Raw genomic sequence first — 23,663 nt, 5'->3', positions numbered from 1 at the left:
AAAGCACCATAAATGTCCGTTTTCAAAATCATCAACTCACCGGAGTGGTTACTGGTGTGCACTGGTAATCCATATCAAATTTAGTTGCGAAAAGTTGCTTCTGTCGTGTTTTAGTTGACATTTTGTAAATCCCATTGAGTTCTATGGAAGACTGGATGTTCGTTGATATTACTCCGCCATCAAGTGGTGTGGAGTACAGCAAGTCAGATTCAACTGCTGAGCGGAAGTTTATCCATGGCTGTGAGGTGACTAAGAAAATAGTGCGAGCATGAACAAGCTGCCAAATAAAACACGACAGAAGCAACTTTTCGCAACAAAATTTGATATGGATTAGAAAAAGAGGCTTAATGTTGAAAATGCCGCAGTTCCCCTTTAAACCACCTCAAAATGTATTCATGCAAGCTGCAAAACTGTCTCATTAACAGGAATCTGTTATTATTACTGGGCCGATGGTGAAGATTGAGCTCGACAAAAGACGGGTTTATTATTACATTTTATTTACACGCAATTCTTTGAAATGCAGAAACAAAAATGCAATGCATTAACAGTGTCACAGTTAGCCAGTGTTTGTATATTTAAAAAAATAAGCTGTTTAAAACTGGGGAAAACATTGCAAGAAACAACACAAACGCCAAGAGATGTGCTTATGAAAGCAAAAAGGGGGATAATTCCTGTGCGGTGAATACTAACAGCTTATAACAAACCCTGCCTGCGGGCTAGTTCGTGTTTTTTTTTTTTCTTTTTTTCTCTTTTAATAACTTGACATGCAGAGTTCAAAGGTTAAAGTGTAGTGTAAGAAGAACGGGAAATAAGTCTGGCAATATGATTAACACAAACCCTTTTACAGCTAAGTTCTTTGTGTTAGGATTATTCTCAACACCTCGATAATCGCACAGTTAGTTGCAGGTCAACCTGAGCAAAGCTTTTCAAAAGTCTCACTGTTCAAGAAGTGGTCTTAAAGCTACATGGCAAGCAGCTTACCTGGGTGTCATTTACATGGTTAGTCAACTTAATGGGCGTTTCATGAGTAACACTGATGTTGATGTGGGAAGGGGACAATACCTGTTAGCCTAAAGAAACAATGACTGACCGATAAAAGCTAAAGCAGAGCACATCCATACAACTTGGAAAAACCACAAAATGTGTTTGTTTTTTTTAACCTATGAAAACAAACCTCAGCATCTCCAAAGCAGGAGGAGATTCTTAAAAGTCTTGAGTGAGTGCTGAGAGCATCCCATCTGCATCCATGATGTGGCTGGTGGTTGATCGGAGGTTTTGTCCATGGCATCATTCCCTGAGAGTGAAGAACTGCGCGTCCGGAGTTAAACACATTTCACATCAGCACTGGAATATATAGTAAAACAGAAAAGAAGAAGAACAAAACTCACTCATCCTATTTAAGTTCCTCATCACTGACTTGTGAACGAATTAACTACTTTGGATCAACCACAGTGGCTCAGAATACTTGTGGGTTTTTGTTAAATGATAAGTGGCAATAGTTGAGAATACTCAGGTGTCGATTTTCTTTTCTTTTTTAAACCTAACCTAGTCTCTACTCAAACATAGCCCAATGTCTCTGGCTACAGCAAGAAGAGGAAACCAGAACAGACGAGAATTAACACAGGCTCTACTCAACCTGGAAGGGATAAAAGATTTGTGAGGACAGAAGGTAATAAAAAGGTTTGTAGGTAAACTGCTACTCAACAGAGGATTACATGAACTCTAAAACAGCCACATTTACAAAAAAGGATGTGTTAAAAGATAAAAACAAACAAAAAAGAAACCCCCTATAAAAGGAAAAAACCCTCAGAATAGCCGAGGTTTTACGGTCAAAATATAATAAAATCATCACCTCTTTCAATTAATAAATACATCATTCAGAATTCATAAAAAACATTTAAAAAGAAAAAAAACATCACAAAATATGAGAAATAAATTAAACAGGATGCGAGTCATTTCAGAGTCAACGACTCATTTCCTATCGAAAAATTCACAGAGAGGCAGCACTTTGAGCGACTTCCTTTTAGCTAAAAACGCAACACAGCGCAGATGTGAGAGCAGTCTGCAGTGCACCCATTCGGAACTGAAGGATGCAACCAAGTGCTGCCTCTCACCCTTTCCTTTCTCCTCCAAGTCATTATTGCTGGTGTGATTGAGATAAAAAAAAAAAAAACAAAGAATGGGGGGAAGTCAGGGAGGGAGAAGCATGAGCGGAGAGAAATACAAAACAATAAGCACCATTTGAAATTTCAGTTCAACGCTTCCTTTTTTTTTTTTTTTTTAGCACCGCGTTTCCCCTCTAAGCCCCCAGGGCCACAGGAGCAAGACACTGGAGATCCAGCTCAGTTTCACCCATTCCTCCTTCCCGTTTAGTTTGCAGATGAAATAAGTGGAGGTTGCGGGAAGGGGTGGGTTCAGCAGAGAGGAAATATTAGCACATGTGATGCAGATGATCCTGGAACCAGGAGCAGCTGTTATCTTGCCAATCTCTCGTCTCGCCTTTGTCCATTTGAATGCCCGCAGGAGCTCCGTCCACCTTGGACTGCAACAACAGGCTCATTCTCGCCGCACCCTGTGGCTCCTTTTCTGATTAGCTCTTAGTGTGCTTGTGGTGAAGTCGTGGACTTGCTTATTTCAAATCCAATACCCTGTCTCCTAAGCATGCACAGTGAGCGCGTTTGACGTGTCGGAATTTGTTCAGTTACGGTCGTCTCCGGGCAGTGTGCCCCCCACCCCTTTCCCATCTTTACAGCACAACAGTTTCCGATAAAACACTTTTTGACAAAAGCGTCCAAATACACAAATGTTTCTCCCCCCAAACTTCTTCAAGTAAACACCCCAAATCCTCATTTCTCCTGTAATGTTTGGAGGGTGTTACACAAAGACACGATTGTGTCTGTTGAGTTTCAGGATCTTCCCCAGTCTTTGCTTGGCTGTGGCCATTCCTTTTTTGGGCCGCTTGCCTAAGTACAAAAAACAAAAATGTATATATAAATGAAACTCAATCAGCAGCAAATGATGACAGAATTTAAAAACACAACACATTATCAATATTTTATAAGTCACATCCACTACAGCTGACAGTCTTTTAATTAGCAGCCTATCCGTGATACTCTCTTAAGATACCTGTCAGACAAGAGTGACGCCTATAAATATAAGCCTGGCGACGCTATCCTACGTACTTCCGCCCAAAGATTTTGGCTCCGCACATAGTCTGGCTACATCCCCCTACCTCGGTTCGCTCAGTGTTTTGCCAATCAGCAAACAGTTGCGAGTGGTGACGCAGAACTCACGCGCGGAGTCCATATAATTGTAGTTCAACCGCAGCGGAAATAAACATGGCGACGGAAGAACGCTAGAAGCTATCCATGAAGTTGTCTCAACTCTGGAGAGCATTACACAATTAAAACGAGAGCAAGAGGAATGCCTCGTCAATTTTGTTAGTGGCAAGGATGTCGTAGCTCTCCTTCCAACTGGCTTTGGGAAAAGTTTGATTTATCAAATGGTACCGGTATAATGAAAGCGGATGTGGGAAGCGTGATTCGCGAGCTAGAGCCTCGCGAGAGTAAGCATGAACCTCGGCGCATAACCTAAGTCCTTTCTAAACATTACTGATTGGTTAAGGGAACTCCGTTACTCCAATGAATTTAAGTTGCTGGGTAAGGTCCCGCCCTCCATGGAAACGGATTCCTCTTGGGTTTTCCCAGACTGTTTGACGGAGTCAACAGTCGGCTTTCGCCCAGGCTATATAAATATGCCATTATTGGCTGAAATCAGAAAAAAACTAAATCTATGACGAAGCAAATATGCTTCCTTTCAAAAGTCCTTCAACAGCTCTGATGAAATTAACCACGTTCGTCTTAATCACAAAACGTCTTACATCTATGTGTTAAACTCAAGACACACTGCAGCAATATTCTGATTTCCAAACCTTTTGTGGCCTGATTGCTGATAGGTGGGGGGTTAGGAGCGTGTCTCTTGGAAGGGTGCAGCGGTGGAGACATTGATGGGTCACAGTACTGGTACTCTGTCTCTGGGCTGGGGAGCCCCTGATTGTCCCACGCCTCGCTGCTGCTGTTGCCCTGGCTGTCGATCGGGCTCTTGCCCCCCTGCAGTCGGTGCTGGTGCTGCGCCGCTTCCTGTGGGGAGCACTGGCTGGACCACCAGGGCTCTTGGGGCGAGGCTGCCTTCTCTGGCTTGGAGGGGCACAGCAGACCAGCCATCGTCAGCATCCCCTGAATGGCCTCTTCTGTGCTGGGTGAGGTAGGACGTTCTCTGCAAGAGGCAAAAAAGACAATCACTCACCCCCTTAATACATATTTTATTAAGCTGCCTCGACAGGACCATTTTCATCATCTTCACATGCATCTTGTACCGTTTGAGTGGTTTGTGTTTGTGCCTGAGTTTTTGACCAGACTGGTCCAGCTCTATGGTGTGCCCTGAGCCTGTCTGCTGAGATGAGCCCCTCTCCTCCTCTTCCTCCGGCGAACTCTCCGAGTCCTCGTCAGAAGAGGACGACGCAGATGATGCTTTACTCTAGATTGACAGAGATATTCAAAAGGTATACGTCAGTCAACGCAGCACAAATAACAAAACACCCTTTCTCCAAATATTACAGCTCGGCTTGTTCCTATAGCGATACAGTCACCGTTTGAATTTGATTAATATTCTGTCACAACTTTACACAGTTGGAGAAAGTCTCAATAGAATAAAACAATATCTGAATAAGTGAAACGCAGAATAATACTTGCGATAAACAAATTATTTAACTTGCATCCAACTTAAGTGGCAGCACTGACTCACAGGCCCATCTTTAAAAAGAATCACAACTTTAGAGTATAGTGTCGTAACAACCCAGTGATAACTGATGGCGTTATATTTAAATCATATGTAAATCCTGCTCATCATTTACCTCTGTGGAAGAATCGCTGTCTGACTCCATGTCCGACGCACTGGAGTGTCCTGAGACTTCTTCCCTGAGTTCAATCTTCACCCTCTCCAGACCCCCTTCAACACAGAGGAGCACATCATCAACTAAAGATCTTTCCAATAAACAGGGGTTTCATTATCACTTATGCCCCTTCAGACTTACTGAGGAGCGTTGGTTTCTCAAGCGTGTTGTGCTGCTCTTGACTGTCCTCCGTCCTCTCCGACGTTACGTCCACATAACTCTTTGGTGGGCTGTGGCCAACAGGTGACCATTCCCCCTCCGTCTTTATCGGGCTGCTGCCCAGCCGCCTCAAATCTCTACACAGAAAAATATAGCGGTGTAAGAAAAAGATTTACATCACCAGGATACTGCATCTCTAAAAAAAGTTTGAACTGAAGACTCTAAACTAAACTCGATAAAAGCTTGAGTGTGATCACTTTTAATGTAATTTACTGTGGTAAAAGACTGCTGTGCTTTAAGTAATAACAGGTCCAAACACTGCAGTGTCGACTAAAAAGACTCAACTCACCTAATTATTCTTCCATTGACCAGCATGAGTCGTAGGTGGTTGTCCTCCAAGGACTCCGCTGCAGCTGCTGCAGCTGCTGCAGATGCTGTCGACACTTTGTTAAGCTTCCCATGAACCTTGGCACAAAATGCCGGATCCTGGTGGTACAGGATCAGAGTCAGTCATTAAATCCAAGTTTTAGTCCATGTGCAAATACTGAGACAGCCTCTACACCGTTTTTGTCATTTGCTCAGGAATGATAAGTCTATAAAAGCTGCACTTCCAGGCGACGGTAAGTCAGTAAATGCTGACCAAACACATGTCCAACAAAAAGTAAAGTATCTACATTTAAACGTAGACTTCTTGTTTGCTCCTGGTTGCTCACCTCCTCCAGAGGTCCCACCTCCAGCCTCTTCAGCACCTCCCTGGTGTGCTGCTCCAAGATGTCCAGGTTGGAGGGCACCTTGGGTTCCTGCCGCTGCTGCTCCCTCAGCCGCCTGGCGGCCCGTCGCGCCCGCCGCGCCTGGCACAGCCTCTCCAGTGCGGAGCGAGTGGCCGGGCAGCCATTCATTCCAGATGGTATTGCACATCCCTGAGATTTCACTGGCTTGCTACCACTCCCCGGTTCCTCCTGTTCAGAAAATGTAAGAGACACCATGCCGTTAATGTTAAAGATATTATTAAAATAATCTTTTGTTGTATTGTTTTTCTATTTGTAATTTTCTTTTTAAACAAGTTATAGGTTAAAACTAGTTATCAGTGTGGCCGTCCAGCAGAAACAGAGAACATAGGATAATTATCAAAAGCCACTTCATTATAATTTGTTCATGAGTTACTTAACATGTTTCGCTCAGTTTAACAACTGGGTCTCATAATGTAACATGTGAAGCTGTAGTTAGTTTGACTATGAGGAAAGAGTTGGGTCTAATATTGCAACTAAAAAATTAAAAATATTTCTTGACAAACAAGTTGCAGTCACTCGTAGTTAAAACCAGTAGCTGCACAAGCTGTCAACTTTTCCTACAGTTAAATAAAGTTTCAGATGAAAAATGGCTCGCTACTTATTCCTTCCTTTATTCCCAAGTCATTGCTTACCTCCAGGCAGCGGATTTCCTTGGTCAGCTCTTTAATAAGATGATTCGGCCTGATATGGTCTGGTACCTCACTGGTGGGCTCAGTCACCTGCAAAAAGCCACAACAGAGAAAAAGTGAACCAGAGTCCGTCTGCTACTGACGCACATCCAACGGATGAGGACAAACAGTGACAACGTCTACTGGGAACACGAAAAACAACTCTCACCTCTCTTTTCAACCACGTCCTCAGAGCAACGATTAAAGCCTTGACTCCATCAACTATGTAGGTTGGTGGTGGACAGCTGTCTTCCCGTAGCTCTGAGAGAAGAAAAGAATAAACAACAGTCAACCAAGGCTGAAGTCAGTCATTGAAAAACAGGGAAGCGCAAAACATTGGAGAAAAAAAAGCATTTAATTGTGCCTTCTTATCCTATTATTTCATCATATTCAGTGTTGAGAGTTCTTATATCTGTTACATTCTCACCTTTTAGCATTTCCAGGAGGTTCTTGGCCACATACCAGCAGATGGCCTCAAAGTAGGGAAACTTAAAGAGATCTGGGGTTTTCAAACGGCGCTCCATTTCGTAACACCTTCAGTGAAAAACCAAAGCATGAAATACACAGGGGTTTGATGATTTGAAAAAAGAAAAGAAATCCTGAAATAAATTCTGTTGGATATAATCGAGACATACGAGTGAGTCATCTACCTGAGCTGCATGCCAATATTGAGGTTGTGAAGGAAGTTCCCTCCAAATGCCATGCAATCCTGAGAGGTGAGAACAGCATGGATCCAGCCTGCAGAGGGCAGCAGAGCACAGAGGTTTACTCGCCTTGTTCACAAACCTACAACAGTAAAATATCTATAGCAGGACAGCAAAATCCCAACCAAATGCAACTCAGAAAAATGACTTCTAGTTAAAACTGCCCTGCATGAGTAGATTTTAGACTTTGTACATTTATAGGGAAATGTAAAATCGACCTACACAAAAGATTGACATGTTCGTACAAAAACAAACTTGTTATCCTCCCACTGTTGGTCTTAGGGGAGATAAGGTTGTCCTTAACAGAGCTCCTGATAGAAGACGTAGTGAGAGAAAGCAGAGTTTTTGGGGGGGGGGGTGTAAGGCTGATAGACAAGCCTGATATGCTCTGGTTGACTGACCTGCTGTGCTCTCTGACCCCCACTTAATTCCCACCTCTCTACACCCTTTCTGCCAGAAAGAGCCCTTTCACAATGCTGCTTGAGCCTGCTGAGAAAGCATGGCTGGGAGACTGATTGAAGATGTCCAGCGGTTGACGGGCTGAAATGAGCTTTGTCTGTCTGGGAGTGGTTGGAGGCAAAGGAATTCTATCAGCTTAAGACGTCCATTGAGCAACTGATGGATGAAGAATCCCAAGACTGGACACATTAGCTACACTTGACTGAACGAGGAGCATGTAATATTCGGCGAGCGACGTGACGCAGAAACATCTTTTTTACCGTCTTAACACAACTTCTAGTTAACAACAATCCTGTTGACCTTTAAACAAACGTAAAGTTGTAATTAGGAAAAGACTTCAAGTTACACGAGAGCTGTGTTTCTCTTCATTTTCCCCATTCTAATTATGATCATTACAATGCGTTCGAGTTATTTTTCAGGAAGGAATTCTCTCTCATTTTTCTCTGGTAATAATAGAGGAACTCCAAGAAGTCTGTATTTTCCTAGCAGCAGCCACTGGAAGCATGATTATTTTAACTTTTGACAAAAAAAAAAAAAAAACAAGAAAAAGAAAAAGAAAAAACGTCAGCAAAGTTCATGCAAAACAGTTAGTCAGAAACCAGCTACAATTACATGACATTAGCAACACAAATAGCTGTATGTCTGCGCATGTGGAATTGATTGTGCTCGGACACCACAACCCATCATCCAGAGCTCGTTGGGAGCTTCAATACTCAATTTGTTTGGATTGGTTGTAATTAACTCTGTATGAGTTTTCCTAAATAGCTGCTTAAAGGTGGGGTAGGGGTTCTTTTTCTGGAGCATTTTTTTTTATATATTGCTTGAAATACTCTTCACACCCCCATTGCAACCAATTAATTAAAAGTTTTGACACAAAAATGAAAAGTTTTAGTGGCCTCTAGAACGTACAATCTAGGAAAAACACTATCCAATCATACTGAACGGACCGTTAACGATGATTGGATTCTGATGCCGTCTATCAAACTGCAATCTGCTCCTCCCTCCCCCTCCCCCTCCTTCCCCCTGTGTGCGTACCCTGCTCCGTGAACGAATTACGCGTCCAGAAGCTTGGCAGGAAGCTAAACTAGAGCCAGCTTGGCTAGCACCTAGCATTATTAAACGTATAGTTAGCATATACTAAATACTAAATACGGCAACGATCGATGCTTGCTGTCAGAACAGCGCTCGTGCACCTTTGTGCGCGTTCATGTACTCTAGAGGCGTGGCTTCGGGGGGGAAAGTGAAGAAAAGGGTTGGGACTTTTGACCTGTGTATTTTCAAAATGCAGCTTCGCTGGACTCAAAATCCAGGATCTCCTACCCTACCTTTAAGAGGAAAAAAATTAGTCAAAGGATAGCCTGTGTGATTTTAACATTAATTCAAAGTAGTGAAAAACTTGTTTACACCATTCTGAGATCATCTGCATCGGCTGATAATTTCACGAAGTTGTTAAAAACAGTTCAAACATGTCCAAGAGGGGAGTTGACCTGTTAACTGAAGAATGTCCGATGCTGTGAAGCTGTGAATTGTATGAAAACTTTCAAGATGTTGTGCAGCAGGTCAGTTCATTTTGCATCCTTGTCATATTATGTGCACCTTTTTACCTTAATAAGTCAATAAAAAGGGTATGACAGGGATCCAACAGTTCATGCCCTCCAAACTGTTTTCACACATGCTTTATGGATATTAACAAGAGGGGCTACATTAGAAGAAACATCGGTATCAGATGGACCAAACTTTCTTCAATTTATCCTGCCAGCTTCTGTATATAGTCCAGAAACTGTCTGAATGAGTCCATGTGTAAATAGAGCAGGTAATGTCAAGAAAAGTCCCTTTGAGGACATGTGCATGCTGATAAAAGTTGGCATCATCATTTTGTTTGCCTGAATGTTGCTTTCTACCCTGTCATCGATAATAGAAACATCTAGCGTTTATATCAGTGCTAAAACAGCATTTTGTTCCCATCACTAACACCTTTCTGCAGCTACTCAGTTTTATCACATGCATAATTACTAATTTGCGAGCTCAAAGTGACAGACAACATGATACACAGAGAAGAAGAAGTTAAGGGAAGATGACTCGCTGTAAGACACCCAAATCTTGACGATGCTCCATGTACATCTCTAATGAGTCAGCTATAGTCTGTTTAACTTCACGTTCATGAAAATTTGTTTGTAAAAATGTAACATGAATTAGACAAGCGCTTAAAAAGGTAAGAAACCCCCTATTCAGCCATCACCTGATGCCTGATCCATTGACCCAAACTACAGGTGTAAGTGTACAGACTCTTTAGCTAAGGAGCGCAGTAGAGTCACATGTGAATATTCTGAGAAAACAGACCTGTCGGGATGAGCAGGGTGGTTCCTTGGGGTACGACACACTTGTAGCACTTATCCACTTTCTCCCCAAAGAACACTTCACTCTGATTGGGTGAGGAGCTCCATGCCTCATATAGTGCAAGGTTGGTGGGAGAGGGCTTGATCAAGTAGAAGATCTTCTCACCCTGTAAACCAGAGGAAAAGGTGTCGAAGGTGAGTGTTGCTCCACTTCCGAGTGTGGCAGCTGCCTCCAATCTGATATTAATGTCAGGTACAGTTTGGAAATGTGGGAGGGTGAGATTATCACCATATCGCTGCAGCGCTGCCCTGAGAGCTGCTGGTGATGAAATGTGACGTGAGATACAGGGTGACCTTTCATGAAGTGCCAGCCAATGAGCCAGCAACTCACTGCGCTCGATTGTGATCGAGTGTCAGGCGAGCATAATCGGTGTAAAACAGTTCATTCAATCCCTGTCAGGTTTTGTGAAACATTTTCCTGGTTTGAGTTCTTTTTAACACGCAAACTTACCCAGAGAACATGATACCAGACAGAGGTGCCTCCAAAGTCTATGTGGAAATCTGTGTAGCTGTCTTTAACCCCCATAAGGCAGTACTTTTGGACAAAGGGCTTAGGGAAGAATGAGTCGTCCGGCCAGTAGTTTTCTACCCAGGACATCTTCCGAGCCACGTCAGGAACCTCCACCAATTCCGCCATCCTACGGGTGGCAGAGTCAATGAGGCGGAGTCGGAGTGAGTCAGAGTCAAGTGAAGCTTCACAGAGCTTATGAGGTTGCAGTACACAGTAATTACCAACAGCATTGTTGTCACATTTTTAAAAACCACTTCAGCTTCCCACATGTAGATTCCACACAAGTGTCCCAATCACACAACAAGTCTCTCCAAGACACACGAGGGTCAGCTTGACATCTGAAATGTATTTCAGATGTCAAGCTGACGAAGTGTATTTGTTTACATACAATAATAATTGATCTTGCTGTTTAACCACTACAGCTTCAGTTTGAACAGCACATGGAAAGTAATTTTGCTGTAAACAATTACTAACTTTTTGATACTGAACCCTGAAACCTGGAAGAATGTAACCCACGGTCTGAGGAAGGCCAGAAGCTTTACTATTAACTGGTAAAAGCAAAATAGAATAGACAATTGTATATATCTGTAGCTTATTGAAGCTCTCCTTTTGCTGACAGAGTGAATAAACTGCAGCATTTCTTACTTGGTGTCAGAGAACTCCAGGCTGATGAGGTTGAGGACCTTGGGTCGATGTGGCTTGGTGAAATACTTGATAAACTCACTGAGCTTCATCTTGCTGTCCGCCTGCCGCGCCACATCTATCACGTCGATAACTTTGTCACCACCTAGATGGAAGTAAAGTACTCTTTAGTTTGTGCAACATTAGAAGAGAAGTTCTGCATTCACTGACTCTTAAATGAAAAAAAAGAAAAAAAAAAGAAATACATTTTAATTGGCTGTCGAGTGGGCGAGGGGTTCAAAGGGGTCAGCAGCTTGCTGGCATCTCCCTGTGCTTTTAGATCAAGCCCTGAGGGAAACTGGCATCAATATGGCAATGTGGGGAGGGGCTGCAGGGGATGCAAGTGAGACAATCTGTCAATCTGTCCAGACCACCAGTCTCTGCGGAGGGAAGGGGGGGGGAGTGGGCGGAGGTGAGACGGCTGCTGCATCTACTGCGAATGCACGCATGGGAGACCTCCAGCATATAGAGAAATAGTCATATAGATGTGAGAAGAACAGCGAACAATGGCTGCATGTATGTTTACCCATACAAAACAGAGAAAAAAAGAAACCGAAACAGAGGCTTGTTTAAAACAGTTGGGACGCCACAAATCACACTCGAGTGACACATGGGGCCGGAAGCAAGACCGGGGTGCAGTGTGTGTGTGTGTGTAACAAGACAGCTGGTTGTTGTATTTTCCCCACACCCCTCCCACACACCTTTTTTTTTTATTACCCCTCTGCTTTTCTCACACACGAACATGCACGTGCACACACAAACACATACATCTGAAGGCCCAGCTGGCCAGGGTCTGATGACACAGAACAGCTGGAGTAAAAGCAGTCTGTCGCACAGCGAGACAAAGCTACCAGGACACTCCAAAACACAAAGCTCAAACACCAGCTCCACAACTCCGACACCAAAACAAAAACCTTTTAGAAATGTCCAAAATCTGCAGCCCAAATAAGCCAACTCAAAAGCTCTCGAGCTTCCTGACGTCCTATCACAAGCCCAGTGATAGATGACCGTACCTACTGTTAAGGAGCGTATTTATTAAGGTGAATATTTGCAATAGACAATTACTGTACAATACAAATCTACACAATCTGTAACCCTCCCCGACCGCCCCCAATGCTGTACTGAAGTGTCACAATTGCCATGACTTAAAGCCATGTTCAGCGATGCCTTTACAGATCCTCCATCATGTGACTTCAACAACACTGAGATCAATCTTTGACCACACACAAAGTCTGCTGCTCAAATACTTAGACACCCTCGCTAGCAGCAGAGGACAGCATTTACTCCAGTTGTCCCATTGTCATTACAGTAAGAAATGCAACCAGACACTCAGTCCCTGGTCACAACACCTGTGCTTTGGTTTAATGCTCAGTAGGGCATGGTAGAAAAAGATAAAAGTGAGGAAGGGAGTCTGTAATCTGAACTTAATGATAAAAACACCAGTGGGCTCAGTAATGGGCCTGTAACAGGAGCTGGGAAGTTGCAGGCTGTTTAAGTAAGGGGAGCACAGTGGTCATAGAAAGGCCAGTGAAAGCTTAGCCCTCACTCATTTAGAACTCATTCAGCCATCACCCAATGCCTGATAAGTGGGTTAAAACCCCATGAACCTGGAATATGTTCATATTGGCACACAGATGGTGCCTGCTCAGCAATGACCACTTAGCTGGCTGGTGTCGGGTCGTTTCATTAGCTTTTAAGCAAACTAAGGCTACTGTGCACTCAGCGTCCACATGATTCCCAGAGGATGAACACTAATGTGTTGTTGTAAACTTGATACAGATGACGGCAACTGTTTTTCACCCTTGATTTAAGTCTGTTTATCACCAAGCATCCTTACCCACGTACTGCACCACGTCTTTGACGGAGAAAGTAGGAGGGGGTAGTTTCAAGCCCAGGCCCTCCATCTCGATGACCGCTATTGGGTAGTTGAAGCCATGTCTCTCCAAGAACCTGGTGGTCACCTGCTCACCTTTCATCCGTATCATAATCTCCTCTGCACTGCAAACCACATCATTACAAAATTGTGAAATACATTAATCCATCTGCATCTCGTTTTTAGTTTTATATACTTTTATTTACTTTACTACTGCCAGTGTGCTGATATCTACCTGGGGAAGGTCCTGTTCTGGAGCTCCTTGACAAACACTGTGGTGCCCGCCTGCACCGGTTTCGATCCGTCGTCTGGCTCTGTGTAATCATGCCTGTGCCAATTGTTGCGATTTTTCACTGAAACACAAAACAGAGACATGTCAAATTTCATATAGACACTGCACACTTGAAGCGTGCTTTCCCATAGAAAAAAAAAGAAAAAAAAAAAGTGGTCAATTAAGCAGATTATGGTCACTTTTCATAAGGAAATTAATTCACTACTTAACCCCTGTGCCAGGAGACAGAGGGGCTTGTCCGATCAAATTGGAGGGTTTACAACACCATTCAATTAGCCTGTTAATGTCTGCCCTGGGGGCTCTTTGAAGGTTAAACCACCCCCCCAACCTCTTAAAAAAAAAAACAGAGCAGTTTTCTCCCCCTGGACCAGTCCAACATATAGACTCTGAGGTGGTAGGCAGTCATCAGGACTGAGGAAAGGCGACAGATAGGAGACAATAGCAGAGGAAACCTGCTATTATTAGAAGCATTACTCACTCAGGGAGGGTCCGTGTTTGACATCACAATTTGGACAGTGGTAAACATCAATATCCACAGCATGATGCTCTTCTACCTGTACACAGCTGAAGAGGGACAAGAGGGACAGAGTTAGAACAGTTGGCCAACAGTTAAACACCCACACCAAGAGGATGTGCGACACCATTAAGAGATGCAGAGAACCCGGAATAACAGCACTTTCCCCATATTTATATCAAATTCAATTACAGCATTGTGAGTGCATTCACATAACATTATCAGTACCAAAGCTTTTTAGTTAAAACATCCCGGGCAGAAGTCCTGATAAAATGTGAGTGAACCATATTTCTGTCCAACTGGAACAAAGCATGCAAATGAGAAATGTCTAGAAGTTTAAAAAGTAAGTACCGCTGTTTTGACTCAAATAAACTTCAGATAATCTGGTTAAGATAAAAATAATCACAGCTAAAATATGGTTAAATGCTGTGTGTTGCAGGTTTAAAATAAAAATAAATTAACATTGTGAAGAAAATGATCTTTTCCATATTTTTTTTAACAGATGCTCAACAAGCAGCTTACATATTTTTAGGAATCTGAAGCACACTGATGGTTCATTCTCTTCATATAATTAAGAACATGTTCGCAAGCAAGCACAAAGAATACAAAACGCGTGATCGACTTAGAACCACAACCAGAGAAAACAAAATGCCACCAAATCAGGCTGATTAACACTAATACTACTGATGAATCAGCAATCGTGCCACCCACAAAGCTACCCCTGATTGTCCTGCAGCAGCCAAAACCACATGCACAGGCATTCCTCTGTTGCATACCAGAGACCCATTCCAGAGCAGCATGGGCTGAACAGAAACCGAGTTTGGATTGTGCAATATGTGTGATGACTCCACTGCTTCTCACAGGACTGAGGCCAATTCAACTAATTAAGAAACAAACCACAAAGCACTACAGCATCATTGGGCCAGCCCAGTTATTACACAAAGAATCCACAGTAAGCATAGTGATTTTAAACCTCACCCTTTCCAAACTAAAATCACTTGCATTTCTTTCTACTAGTAGTAGTGATTGGGTTAAAGTCAGCTGCTGGCAACAGGATGATAAAAAGTGGTATGAATGTGTTTTTGCTGGTACAGCCTCTACTTTTAAAAAGGCCAATACCTGCAGGAGTGATGAAGCTGACCACAGCTTGCTATCAGCTTTGATCTGCAAGGAATTACAGGAAACAGTGAAGGAAATAAAAACCAAGGGCCATTAACTCATCAGGAAGTGGTGAGCTCGTGTGAATGCTAGGCCAACTCACTTTGCTGCACTAACAGGATGCATCGGCTGCATCAACAGTAGCTCCCCTTCACATAAAAGCTGTTCTGCTGTGAGCTGCACAGCAAAGTTGCACCGTAAAGTAGACGTGCACCAAGACACCTGCCATGGTTTTGTACTGAGGTTGGGTGAAAGGGCCATAGCATGCATTTAGCTGCGATGATAATTCCGAGAGGCCAACTAAACAAACACATTAGTAGATTTACAGAGTAACCGATGCAATAGTTGTTTGGCCATAAAAAAAGTCCATTATATGTCAGACGTATCCCTTTCACAAGCTACTTTTTTTTTTTGCCCCCAAACATTCATAGAAAAGGAAAGGCTAAAAGAAGCCCTCCTGCACGTGAGTAAGCGGATGACCAACAATAACACTGTGCGGTGCTTGGCTGTAATACCAGGCCTTGCTCATGTGTCAGGAATCTTTGTTCAAACATGTGGCTGTTTGCAGGGGGAAGCATGAGTCACAGCTCTCTGCCACCTGGTTTGCTGAGAAGTGCGAGGGAAGCGAGTGCTCATTCGAGGTCACCCTCTTGTCCTCATCTCATTAGGTACTTTCCTTTATGCAATACCACAGTGGGAAATAAGGGCACTGTGCCACTAATGTTGGCCTGACTCAGCGTATGTGTCACCTGTAATGACTCCTATCCAACAAGAAGGCACCCAAGCTGGAGAACTAAGTTGAGCTGGGACAAAGAATGTAGGTGTGGGGGTCCACTCAGCTAAAAGAAAGACAGCCAAGTATTTCCTGCCTTGCTCAGGCTTGATGATGCATTGCATCATTGGAAAGTTGGTGAGTATGAAAGCAGTTCTTCAATCTGTGTGAGCCTTGTTTACATGGACGGCTATCAGTGCCAGGATTAAATGAAATCACTGAAACACTAAATGAAGTAGAGTTATCGTGTGTTCTCAAAAAACTCACACAATGCACAGCCAATGTGTCCCATATAGATACGAAAACAAACCATGTCTTACTCCGTCTACCGTTTTGCTCTCTGGTGGCAGTGCAGCAGATTACCAAGCCAAACATCCCTTCCTGAATCAGATGAGATGTGTGTACTTGGCTAAACCCCTGGCCATCAACAGCCCCTCTCCCTCCACTTCCTCTCATCAAGGGCCTCCTTCCTGTGTGACTGAGAGGGCTTATTCATTAGTCCATGCACTGTGAGGGGTTCATTGTCCTCAGTGATCAGGACAGAAACACAAAGGCTGGAGGCGGGCGTCACCATTATTTTAAGCTCTAAATAACTGCTCTGCATGGGGTGGTGACACGCCTACATTAGGGAACTGGCAGATCCCTAATGGATGGGTGGCAGAGGTAGAGATAGAGGGGCTGAGGGCAGTAAAACACACCTGGCTATCTTTATCTACCCCAGAGGAGCACCCGACTCCTCCAGTCCTCTTGCACTCAGTTGCATGCGTACATAAATAGAACAATAAGAGCCACTGAGGCCTGAAAGACAGAAAAGATCTATCAGTTTGGACTTTCTGGTTAAATAATTTTCACTAGGTAGCCATAAAAGCAACTTAACCTCCCTGCAGTGGTTACAGCTTGACAGAGACAGTGGGCCTCTCTGTAGTCAGCTGGTGAACAACAAAAGAGGATCACTTTGTTGTTTATAGGGCGTCAGGGAGCCGTGGGGAGTTTTAACAACTTAATTGTTTCTGGAGCGGGTTGAGCTGCCTTGAGGCTCCTAGTGCAGCAGCTCTGTTTTCACACATGTCTTCAACATGGCTGTCCCCCAGTGCCCCAGTAAAACCCACAAAGCCATCAGTCTTGTGACTGCCTGCTCTGAATTATATCAGCCCACAAGCCCAGACTGAACTCACCTAAAGACTGAGCGGCTTGTGGATCCTCTCTCCGTGTGTGCAGATGTGTGATTTATAAAGAATTGTGAATTTACAAGGGGATTATTTTACTGAACATGAAATAGCTAAAGAAGTAAACTGTAAAATCTCTCAGTGATTCTCAACAGTCTGCTGAATCTAGCTAGTTTTCCGTTGAAATGGTTTTGATAGAACATGGAGCATTATATATCTAAACCAACTTTAAAGTATTCTACAGAGTTATATCGTCAATCTCACAATTCAAACTGACTGTTAATCAATACATGGGCTCTTGACCCCTAATCAGCATTGATCAAGGTAGAAGTAACTGTTTCCCTTCCCCCAGGAGACAGCCTTGCTAATGAATGTAAACACAACTCTTAACAAGAACTCTGAGACTGCTCTTTAGTTTGGTCAATTAACTTATCAGACGTCTTTGATCTATCATCTCTATCATGGACAACACCAGCGCAAGAAAAAAAAAGAGATCATCCATCTATCGACTTAACGTAAACACTAAGAAAGCATTCTGTAGAGGCTATTAATCTCTCTTTAGTGTGCTCACACTCTGTGCGACAGTGACGGATCACGCATTGAACTTGGCTTGCTGGAGCTCCCATCAATCACTTCTCATGTCCCACCGTGCACCACTGGTCTATCATCACCCCCACTGTCCATACCTAAATCAAACAATGGGGCAGACTGGAGTGCCTGACATCAACACTGTGATCCGACTTGACCTACTGAGGATTTGCAGCGCTTGCACGTCCCCAGCGTGGACGCAAGTTGGCGTCCAAGAACTACTGGAAATAATCCATTTAGACAGACAGGCAGGCATTACAGTTAGTAGAGGGTCTAGATGGTAAACAGAGTTCATTTGCAGTCTAACGGTGGGTTTTACTGCTTTGTGGAGCCCTTGTTACGGGCAATGTTACGAAACCTGACAGCCAGAACACCCCAAACGGGAGAGCAAAATAAACCAATGGGGTCAAAAGGTGAGTAACTAGATAGCAGAGTGAAAAACATTTCTTCTACAAAAAAGTATTTCCGTTTCTCTGTGACTTGTCTGGTGCTCAACCCCACTCACCACATCAATTGGAGATAAAACAGTAACAAATGAGGCTTGTCAATACACGCCTATTAATATCAGCGTCTGTGGTCCCTGAGAGGAAGAGTATTGTTGGGACAGTAATTAAAATGGGGAGGGTTAACAAGAAGAGCCTATTGAGTCAAATACACACTTTCTGTTCCACAGTTACCTCACTGTTCACTGGTCTAATAAACCAGAGTTCGTATAGTCACCACCTCAGTCCTGGGCTGTGTTGTGCTCTGAGATTGTAAGAGATACAAAGTGATGGAAAACAGGGCACTCTCCAGAAAGTGAGGCAGCGAGACAAAAGGCTCCCACACAAACACAAACTCAGCCAGTGCACTGACAAACAGGCATCAGGAGGCTGAGTTCCTCTCCTTTCCACTCCATCTGCGTGCCATCACTCCAGCCAGAGAATATCCCTTTCCTTCTGGCCAGCCTCGTGGGAAAGAGGCTGGAAATGTGGCTGTTTTGGGGGGTTCGCTCTGTGTGTTTCTGCTTATTAGTCATCAATGAGAGAAGCTCCAACGTTCGTTCGTTTTCTTGCTGGCACATGACACGCAGCTAGTCTTTTCTGGCTCCGATGCGCCACAAATCCTGGCTGCCAAGATTTTTGGCAGTAGGCTTAATGTGGTTACGCAATGGCTTCCGTCATTTCTACATGAGCAGAAACAGATTATTGTGTTCATAAACAGTTGCTGGGGAGATACACCCACGCAGGTTGAATCAATGGATTGTCAAGGTCAGCTTTGAGGCCAAAAGATAAAAAGTGATCATTTAACAAAGTCAAAGTCTCAGGCTATGTATAATACGTTTTCACGATCCCCATAGACAAAATTATCTAGGTACACAGCCTCCTGTCTGTGTCAGAGTTACTTCAGAAGACTGCCTCAGAGAGTTTAACCTGATCTTCTTATTCAAAGTACACAGCACAGTTAACTAGGTCACCCGGCCAGGCTAAATCTTTACAGGATGGCCTTGACTTCAAAGTGCCCGGTGTTCGTCACATATGACTGAAGCGAAACATTTCGAGAAGTAAGTGTGAAGACACACCACATGGTTACGTTACACAATAAATTCCAGTTATGGTTTCGACAGCCAAGACCCACACCTATAATGAATCACAAAAGAATATCTGACAACAACAGCCAACTAAGAAATCAGTTATGAGGATGTGAAATCAACAAAAGAGAAAGTAGGACAAAAAGTCCTGAAGTGATCTATGGACATGTGGCTGTCTGGTACCTTTAAATAATCCTCCTGTCAACCACTAGGGGTCCCATTGCCATGTGCCTCCTCCGCTTGAAAGAGGGATTTAAATTTCTCAAGCTGTCAATCAAAAACCTCACAGTGACAAGCCCCAGTTCTCCACCACTCACCCTCCAAAAAAGTAACAAAAGTTAAAATAATAACGACCTTTAAAAAAAAGCAACAAAAGTTACAAACGCAACAGTAAATATTATTTAATTCAAATCAACTCTGCACTAATGAGACAACTAAAAAAAAAAAAAAAGAAGAAGAAAAAAATTACACGGACTATGTCACTAGAGTTATTTATGGAAATGCAGCTTGTATAATTAAGTTTAAAGTACAACGCAGACGTGAGTAAGGGTTAACTCGTACCTTGAATAACCTGCCCTGGTGAAACAGATTGCAAGCTTGGACTCACACTGACAAACAGGCGACTTTTATACCTGGCTCTTAATCCAATAGATCAGTGAAACCGCTATCAAACTTATCTCTGGAATGATTATAATGACGGGTAAACATGCGGGCTTTCTGTGTCACGAAGACCCAACTAAGCTTTTGATCTCTCCGTCTGACTGACACAGCTCTGCCTCCTTCAGAGATCCGCATATGAGTAGCTCTATAAAACTATTTACTATTTGAGTCAGTAACGGCAACTATCAGCCAATTTCAAAAGAGAAACTACAAGATGTGTATTTTTTTAAGCTAACCGGCGGAGCAGTGTACTAATTTTCAGACAATTTATAAGAAAGCGGAACCCCACTTTCGCCCGTTAAGTCGTGTCAATAGACGGTTTAAAACCCCCGTCTCCCACCGCTAGTGTTAGCAGGCTAACTTAGCTACCAGTCACCAACGCTAAAAGAATCGTCGCTTTTCTATAATAAACAACCAGTGTTCATCGCCTTCACTTCAGTACATCTGTTTAGAACATTCTAACCTACATACCTGCCATGAAACCAGTCTTTACAGATGTCGCACTCGATCATAAACCGGCTCACATCGTAGGGCTGCCGGCAGACACAGTACAGCGGGGCCGCCGCCATCTTCCTACTGTCCCCAAACAACGCAGGAATGAAGCAGGCGGGGATTTAACCCACCATCCGGAAATACCCGAGGGGGAAGCCGAGCGCTCACGAGTTCCGCCATTCTAGGCAATCCCACCTCTGACGTCAGTTTCCAAATGATTCATTTCCATCTGGTTGGTTGTGTGGGGGCACCAACAATAGACACAAACTTTTTTTTTTTTTTCGAAAAACAAATGACATAATGGTACTGTTTATGTAATTTGTCAATATTACAATCTTGGAGTAATATTTAAGAAACTGATGTTTTGTAGAATACATAAAGGGAAATCCTGGCCAAGATACACACTGAGGACACAACATCCAGATACTTTTCTGTTGTTGGTGTATTATTATAATTTGCTTTTACAGGTATGTTGAATCAGTATCCTCATCTTTGTGATTGTTTTGTTTCACATTTGCTTACATAGGTTTTTGGTTTTTATTTTTACGTCTCATTTTGACAGTTTTGCATGTTTTTTGTGTCGTTGTATATTTTTTCATCTCTCTGTAGCTATACTGTGTCTTTGTGGTTGCTTCGTGTCACATTTTAGTAGTTTCCCATCTGTATTCGGCCAAATATTTGTGAGATTTTGGATTGTCGTCACGTTGTGGTCATTTTCCATCTCTTGTTCCTTGGGGCTGTGCCCATTTGGCCCATTCAGTAATCTATCCTCGAGCGCAGTTTCAGCCACCATCATGTGATTTGAGAGAAAGACATCATTCATCCAAACTAAGCTATTGTTATTAAGTCTTGAAGATACTTTAATTACTAGCCATTGATTGCTAAATCTTCACAATATATCCAAATTTTACTCAAATTAATGCATGTCTCTGAAACTCACGGGCACTGAAATGGCATGTAAACATATTTTTTGACAAAAATTACAGAAAATTATTGGGTTGCAGGTTCAATAAAGTAGCTAAAATGCAGAAAATAACAGCATTTTCTCAAATTATTCGCAAAGTGTTTTTGGCAAATTGCACATTGCATTAGATGCCTGCATCCATTGGTACAGCATCAGCATTAACTTAAAAGTAAACTAAATGATGAAATGAAAAAATAAATAAAAAAGACACGCATGTGGCACAATCCAACACAGTTGCACAATTATTGTCAATCACTTTCAACCTGAGTAGCTCAGAGAAGCATAAAAAGCAAAACGCGATATCAATGTATGTCTCCACGGAGTATGTCTGACATGCCCTACGTGCCATCGTGGTGAATAGCAATGGGACCACCGACCCACGGCTTGATCTGTGAGCTGACAGCACCCATCCCCCCGCACGCCCATCTGTGCTGCTCTGCATAGGCAAGCAGCTTTGGTGCATGCAGGGACTCCTGAGCGCTCTTTGCACAGAAGACACATGTGATTCATCTGCAGATCTCGGTTTTAGCTTTTTTTTCCCCCTCCTCTTTTTTACATATTGCTGCATTTTTAGCCTGCAGCAAAATGTAAACATGTCCTTTGTCCTTGGGATGATAATAGCAGCCTGCACCACTTGGATGTAGAAGATCATTATCTCATCTTCACATTAGGTTTTTCTCATTGACCTAGTGTGAGCTGTGCAACTTCATGTCTGCTGCACAGTTCCACAGCACTCCATAAACACTTCTCCTGGAAGTTAATTATCACTTGTGACTGAAGGTTAGTGCCTCTCAGGATGAGTTAGTGTGACGGCTGATGGACGGCCGCGGTCAACGTCTGTAGAGAACAACGTTTAATAGGTTTACCTTGCAAAAGTTTCAAGGAAAGATGCACAACTTTCAGATAAAAAGATGAAAACAAACATAACAAACATCACAAACATTGAAAATTGTTGTCTTTTTTCGTTTTTTTAGCTGTTTATCAAAACATAACGAAGTTAGATCATGAATTTGGGCTTGAAATGGCACTTCTCAACTTTAATTAGAAGATATTGACATTTAAATTGAGACAAGAGTTTATTGATTACAGCTCTTTAAACGAGCAAATCTTCTTTTCAGTGGCTTAGATGTAATCGGACAAATTCACATGGCCATGAATCAAATGCTCATTTGTGAACACTTTGTGTAGATTTCCTCGCTGGTAATGATTGCCCTTGTATGGAACCAGAGAATAGGATACCTCCTTTATAATTCAGCCTTAAGTTTTGTCCGTAGCAAATTAAATTAAGCTCGATAAGGCTGAGGCCAGCTGACTAATTTGCTTATTGCAGAGTATTCCACTTCTTTATCTTAAAAAATTCCAAGCTTGCTTTCACGTTACGTTCTGGATCATCCTCCCTCTGCATTGTGAAGTACTATGAGCAGGGACCAATCAGCTTTGCTGCATTTGGCTGAATCTGACAGCATATTACTGCACTCTTCAGAGCTCATCCACCTGCCTCTCTCTTTTATAACATCATCAATAAATGCGTGGCATTAGCAGCCACGCGTACTCACGCCATCACGCTGCTCCCACTTGTTTAAAAAGGAACATTGCATGCCTCAGATCATGAGCCACTTTCAGCGTGCTCCAGAGATGTTTCTTCCAGTTACTCTGGTTCAGACTGATCTCATCTCACATCTGTTGATGAAGTGTAAAGCTTCTGGGTCAATAATACAAAATCTTTTGAGCCCCTGAAACATTATGTTTTAAGTATTAACAAGCTGAAAATCCTAAACTTTTTCTGCATTATATACCTTCAGTTAAAGCTAAGAATCTAAACTTAAAGACCATGCTACCACGTGATAGCTGTCTTCCCTACATATACTTATATTGATAATCTGATAATTACAAACCTGAAGGGAAATTTAAAACGTAAATAGTTGAAAATCAGCAATCTGGAAAGCTTGAGTGAATTTAAAACACTGTTAAATTAAAGTACCTCACGTTGTTAGCTGTATTCTTAATTAAATAAAAAGGAAAAAAAGCCTCAGAATGTTAAAAAGGAATAGATAAAGTTTGAACAACATTGAAACAATGTATCCTTGCTTAATTACATCACTAAATAAGCTTATTTATGCACATACATGGCTAATATATTGCAATTAAATTTGCCATTAAGTATGTATGGGCAGTTTTGACACAGTGTTTTTATTTGATCAAATAAAGTTAGTTGAAACATTTATTATAAATGGGTCACGTTTTAAATCAATACCCACGAATAATTGAATGTTCATTTTCAGCATCATCCTGAC

At 42.6% G+C, this 23,663-nt stretch overlaps 1 protein-coding gene across 1 annotated transcript; it reads right to left on the bottom strand.

Moving 5' to 3' along the window:
- Positions 1-480: 480 nt before the first annotated feature.
- Positions 481-20,498, bottom strand: kdm7aa (lysine (K)-specific demethylase 7Aa). The gene is made up of 18 exons (XM_075471601.1): positions 20,385-20,498; positions 13,964-14,049; positions 13,429-13,546; positions 13,158-13,318; positions 11,285-11,426; positions 10,580-10,766; positions 10,073-10,235; positions 7,220-7,307; positions 6,997-7,103; positions 6,739-6,830; positions 6,534-6,620; positions 5,824-6,069; positions 5,460-5,596; positions 5,093-5,247; positions 4,913-5,007; positions 4,376-4,536; positions 3,932-4,275; positions 481-2,963 (listed from the first exon to the last, which is right to left on the bottom strand). The coding sequence occupies exons 1-18, from the start codon at positions 20,480-20,482 to the stop codon at positions 2,875-2,877; spliced, it is 2,556 nt and encodes an 851-aa protein (XP_075327716.1). The 5' UTR covers positions 20,483-20,498; the 3' UTR covers positions 481-2,874.
- Positions 20,499-23,663: the final 3,165 nt, after the last annotated feature.

This window comes from Odontesthes bonariensis, chromosome 8, assembly GCF_027942865.1.
Source record: "Odontesthes bonariensis isolate fOdoBon6 chromosome 8, fOdoBon6.hap1, whole genome shotgun sequence".
NCBI lineage: Eukaryota > Metazoa > Chordata > Actinopteri > Atheriniformes > Atherinopsidae > Odontesthes > Odontesthes bonariensis.
This window is presented reverse-complemented; position numbering and strand designations above follow the sequence as displayed.

Coding starts and splice junctions, on each gene's coding strand:
- kdm7aa (XM_075471601.1), bottom strand. CDS start 20,482: ATGGCGGCGGCCCCGCTGTACTGTGTCTGCCGGCAGCCCTACGATGTG. Junction 10,236..10,579: donor TCTGGTATCATGTTCTCTGG/GTAAGTTTGCGT, acceptor TCTGGTTTACAG/GGTGAGAAGATCTTCTACTT. Junction 7,308..10,072: donor CACCCTGCTCATCCCGACAG/GTCTGTTTTCTC, acceptor TGCCCTCTGCAG/GCTGGATCCATGCTGTTCTC.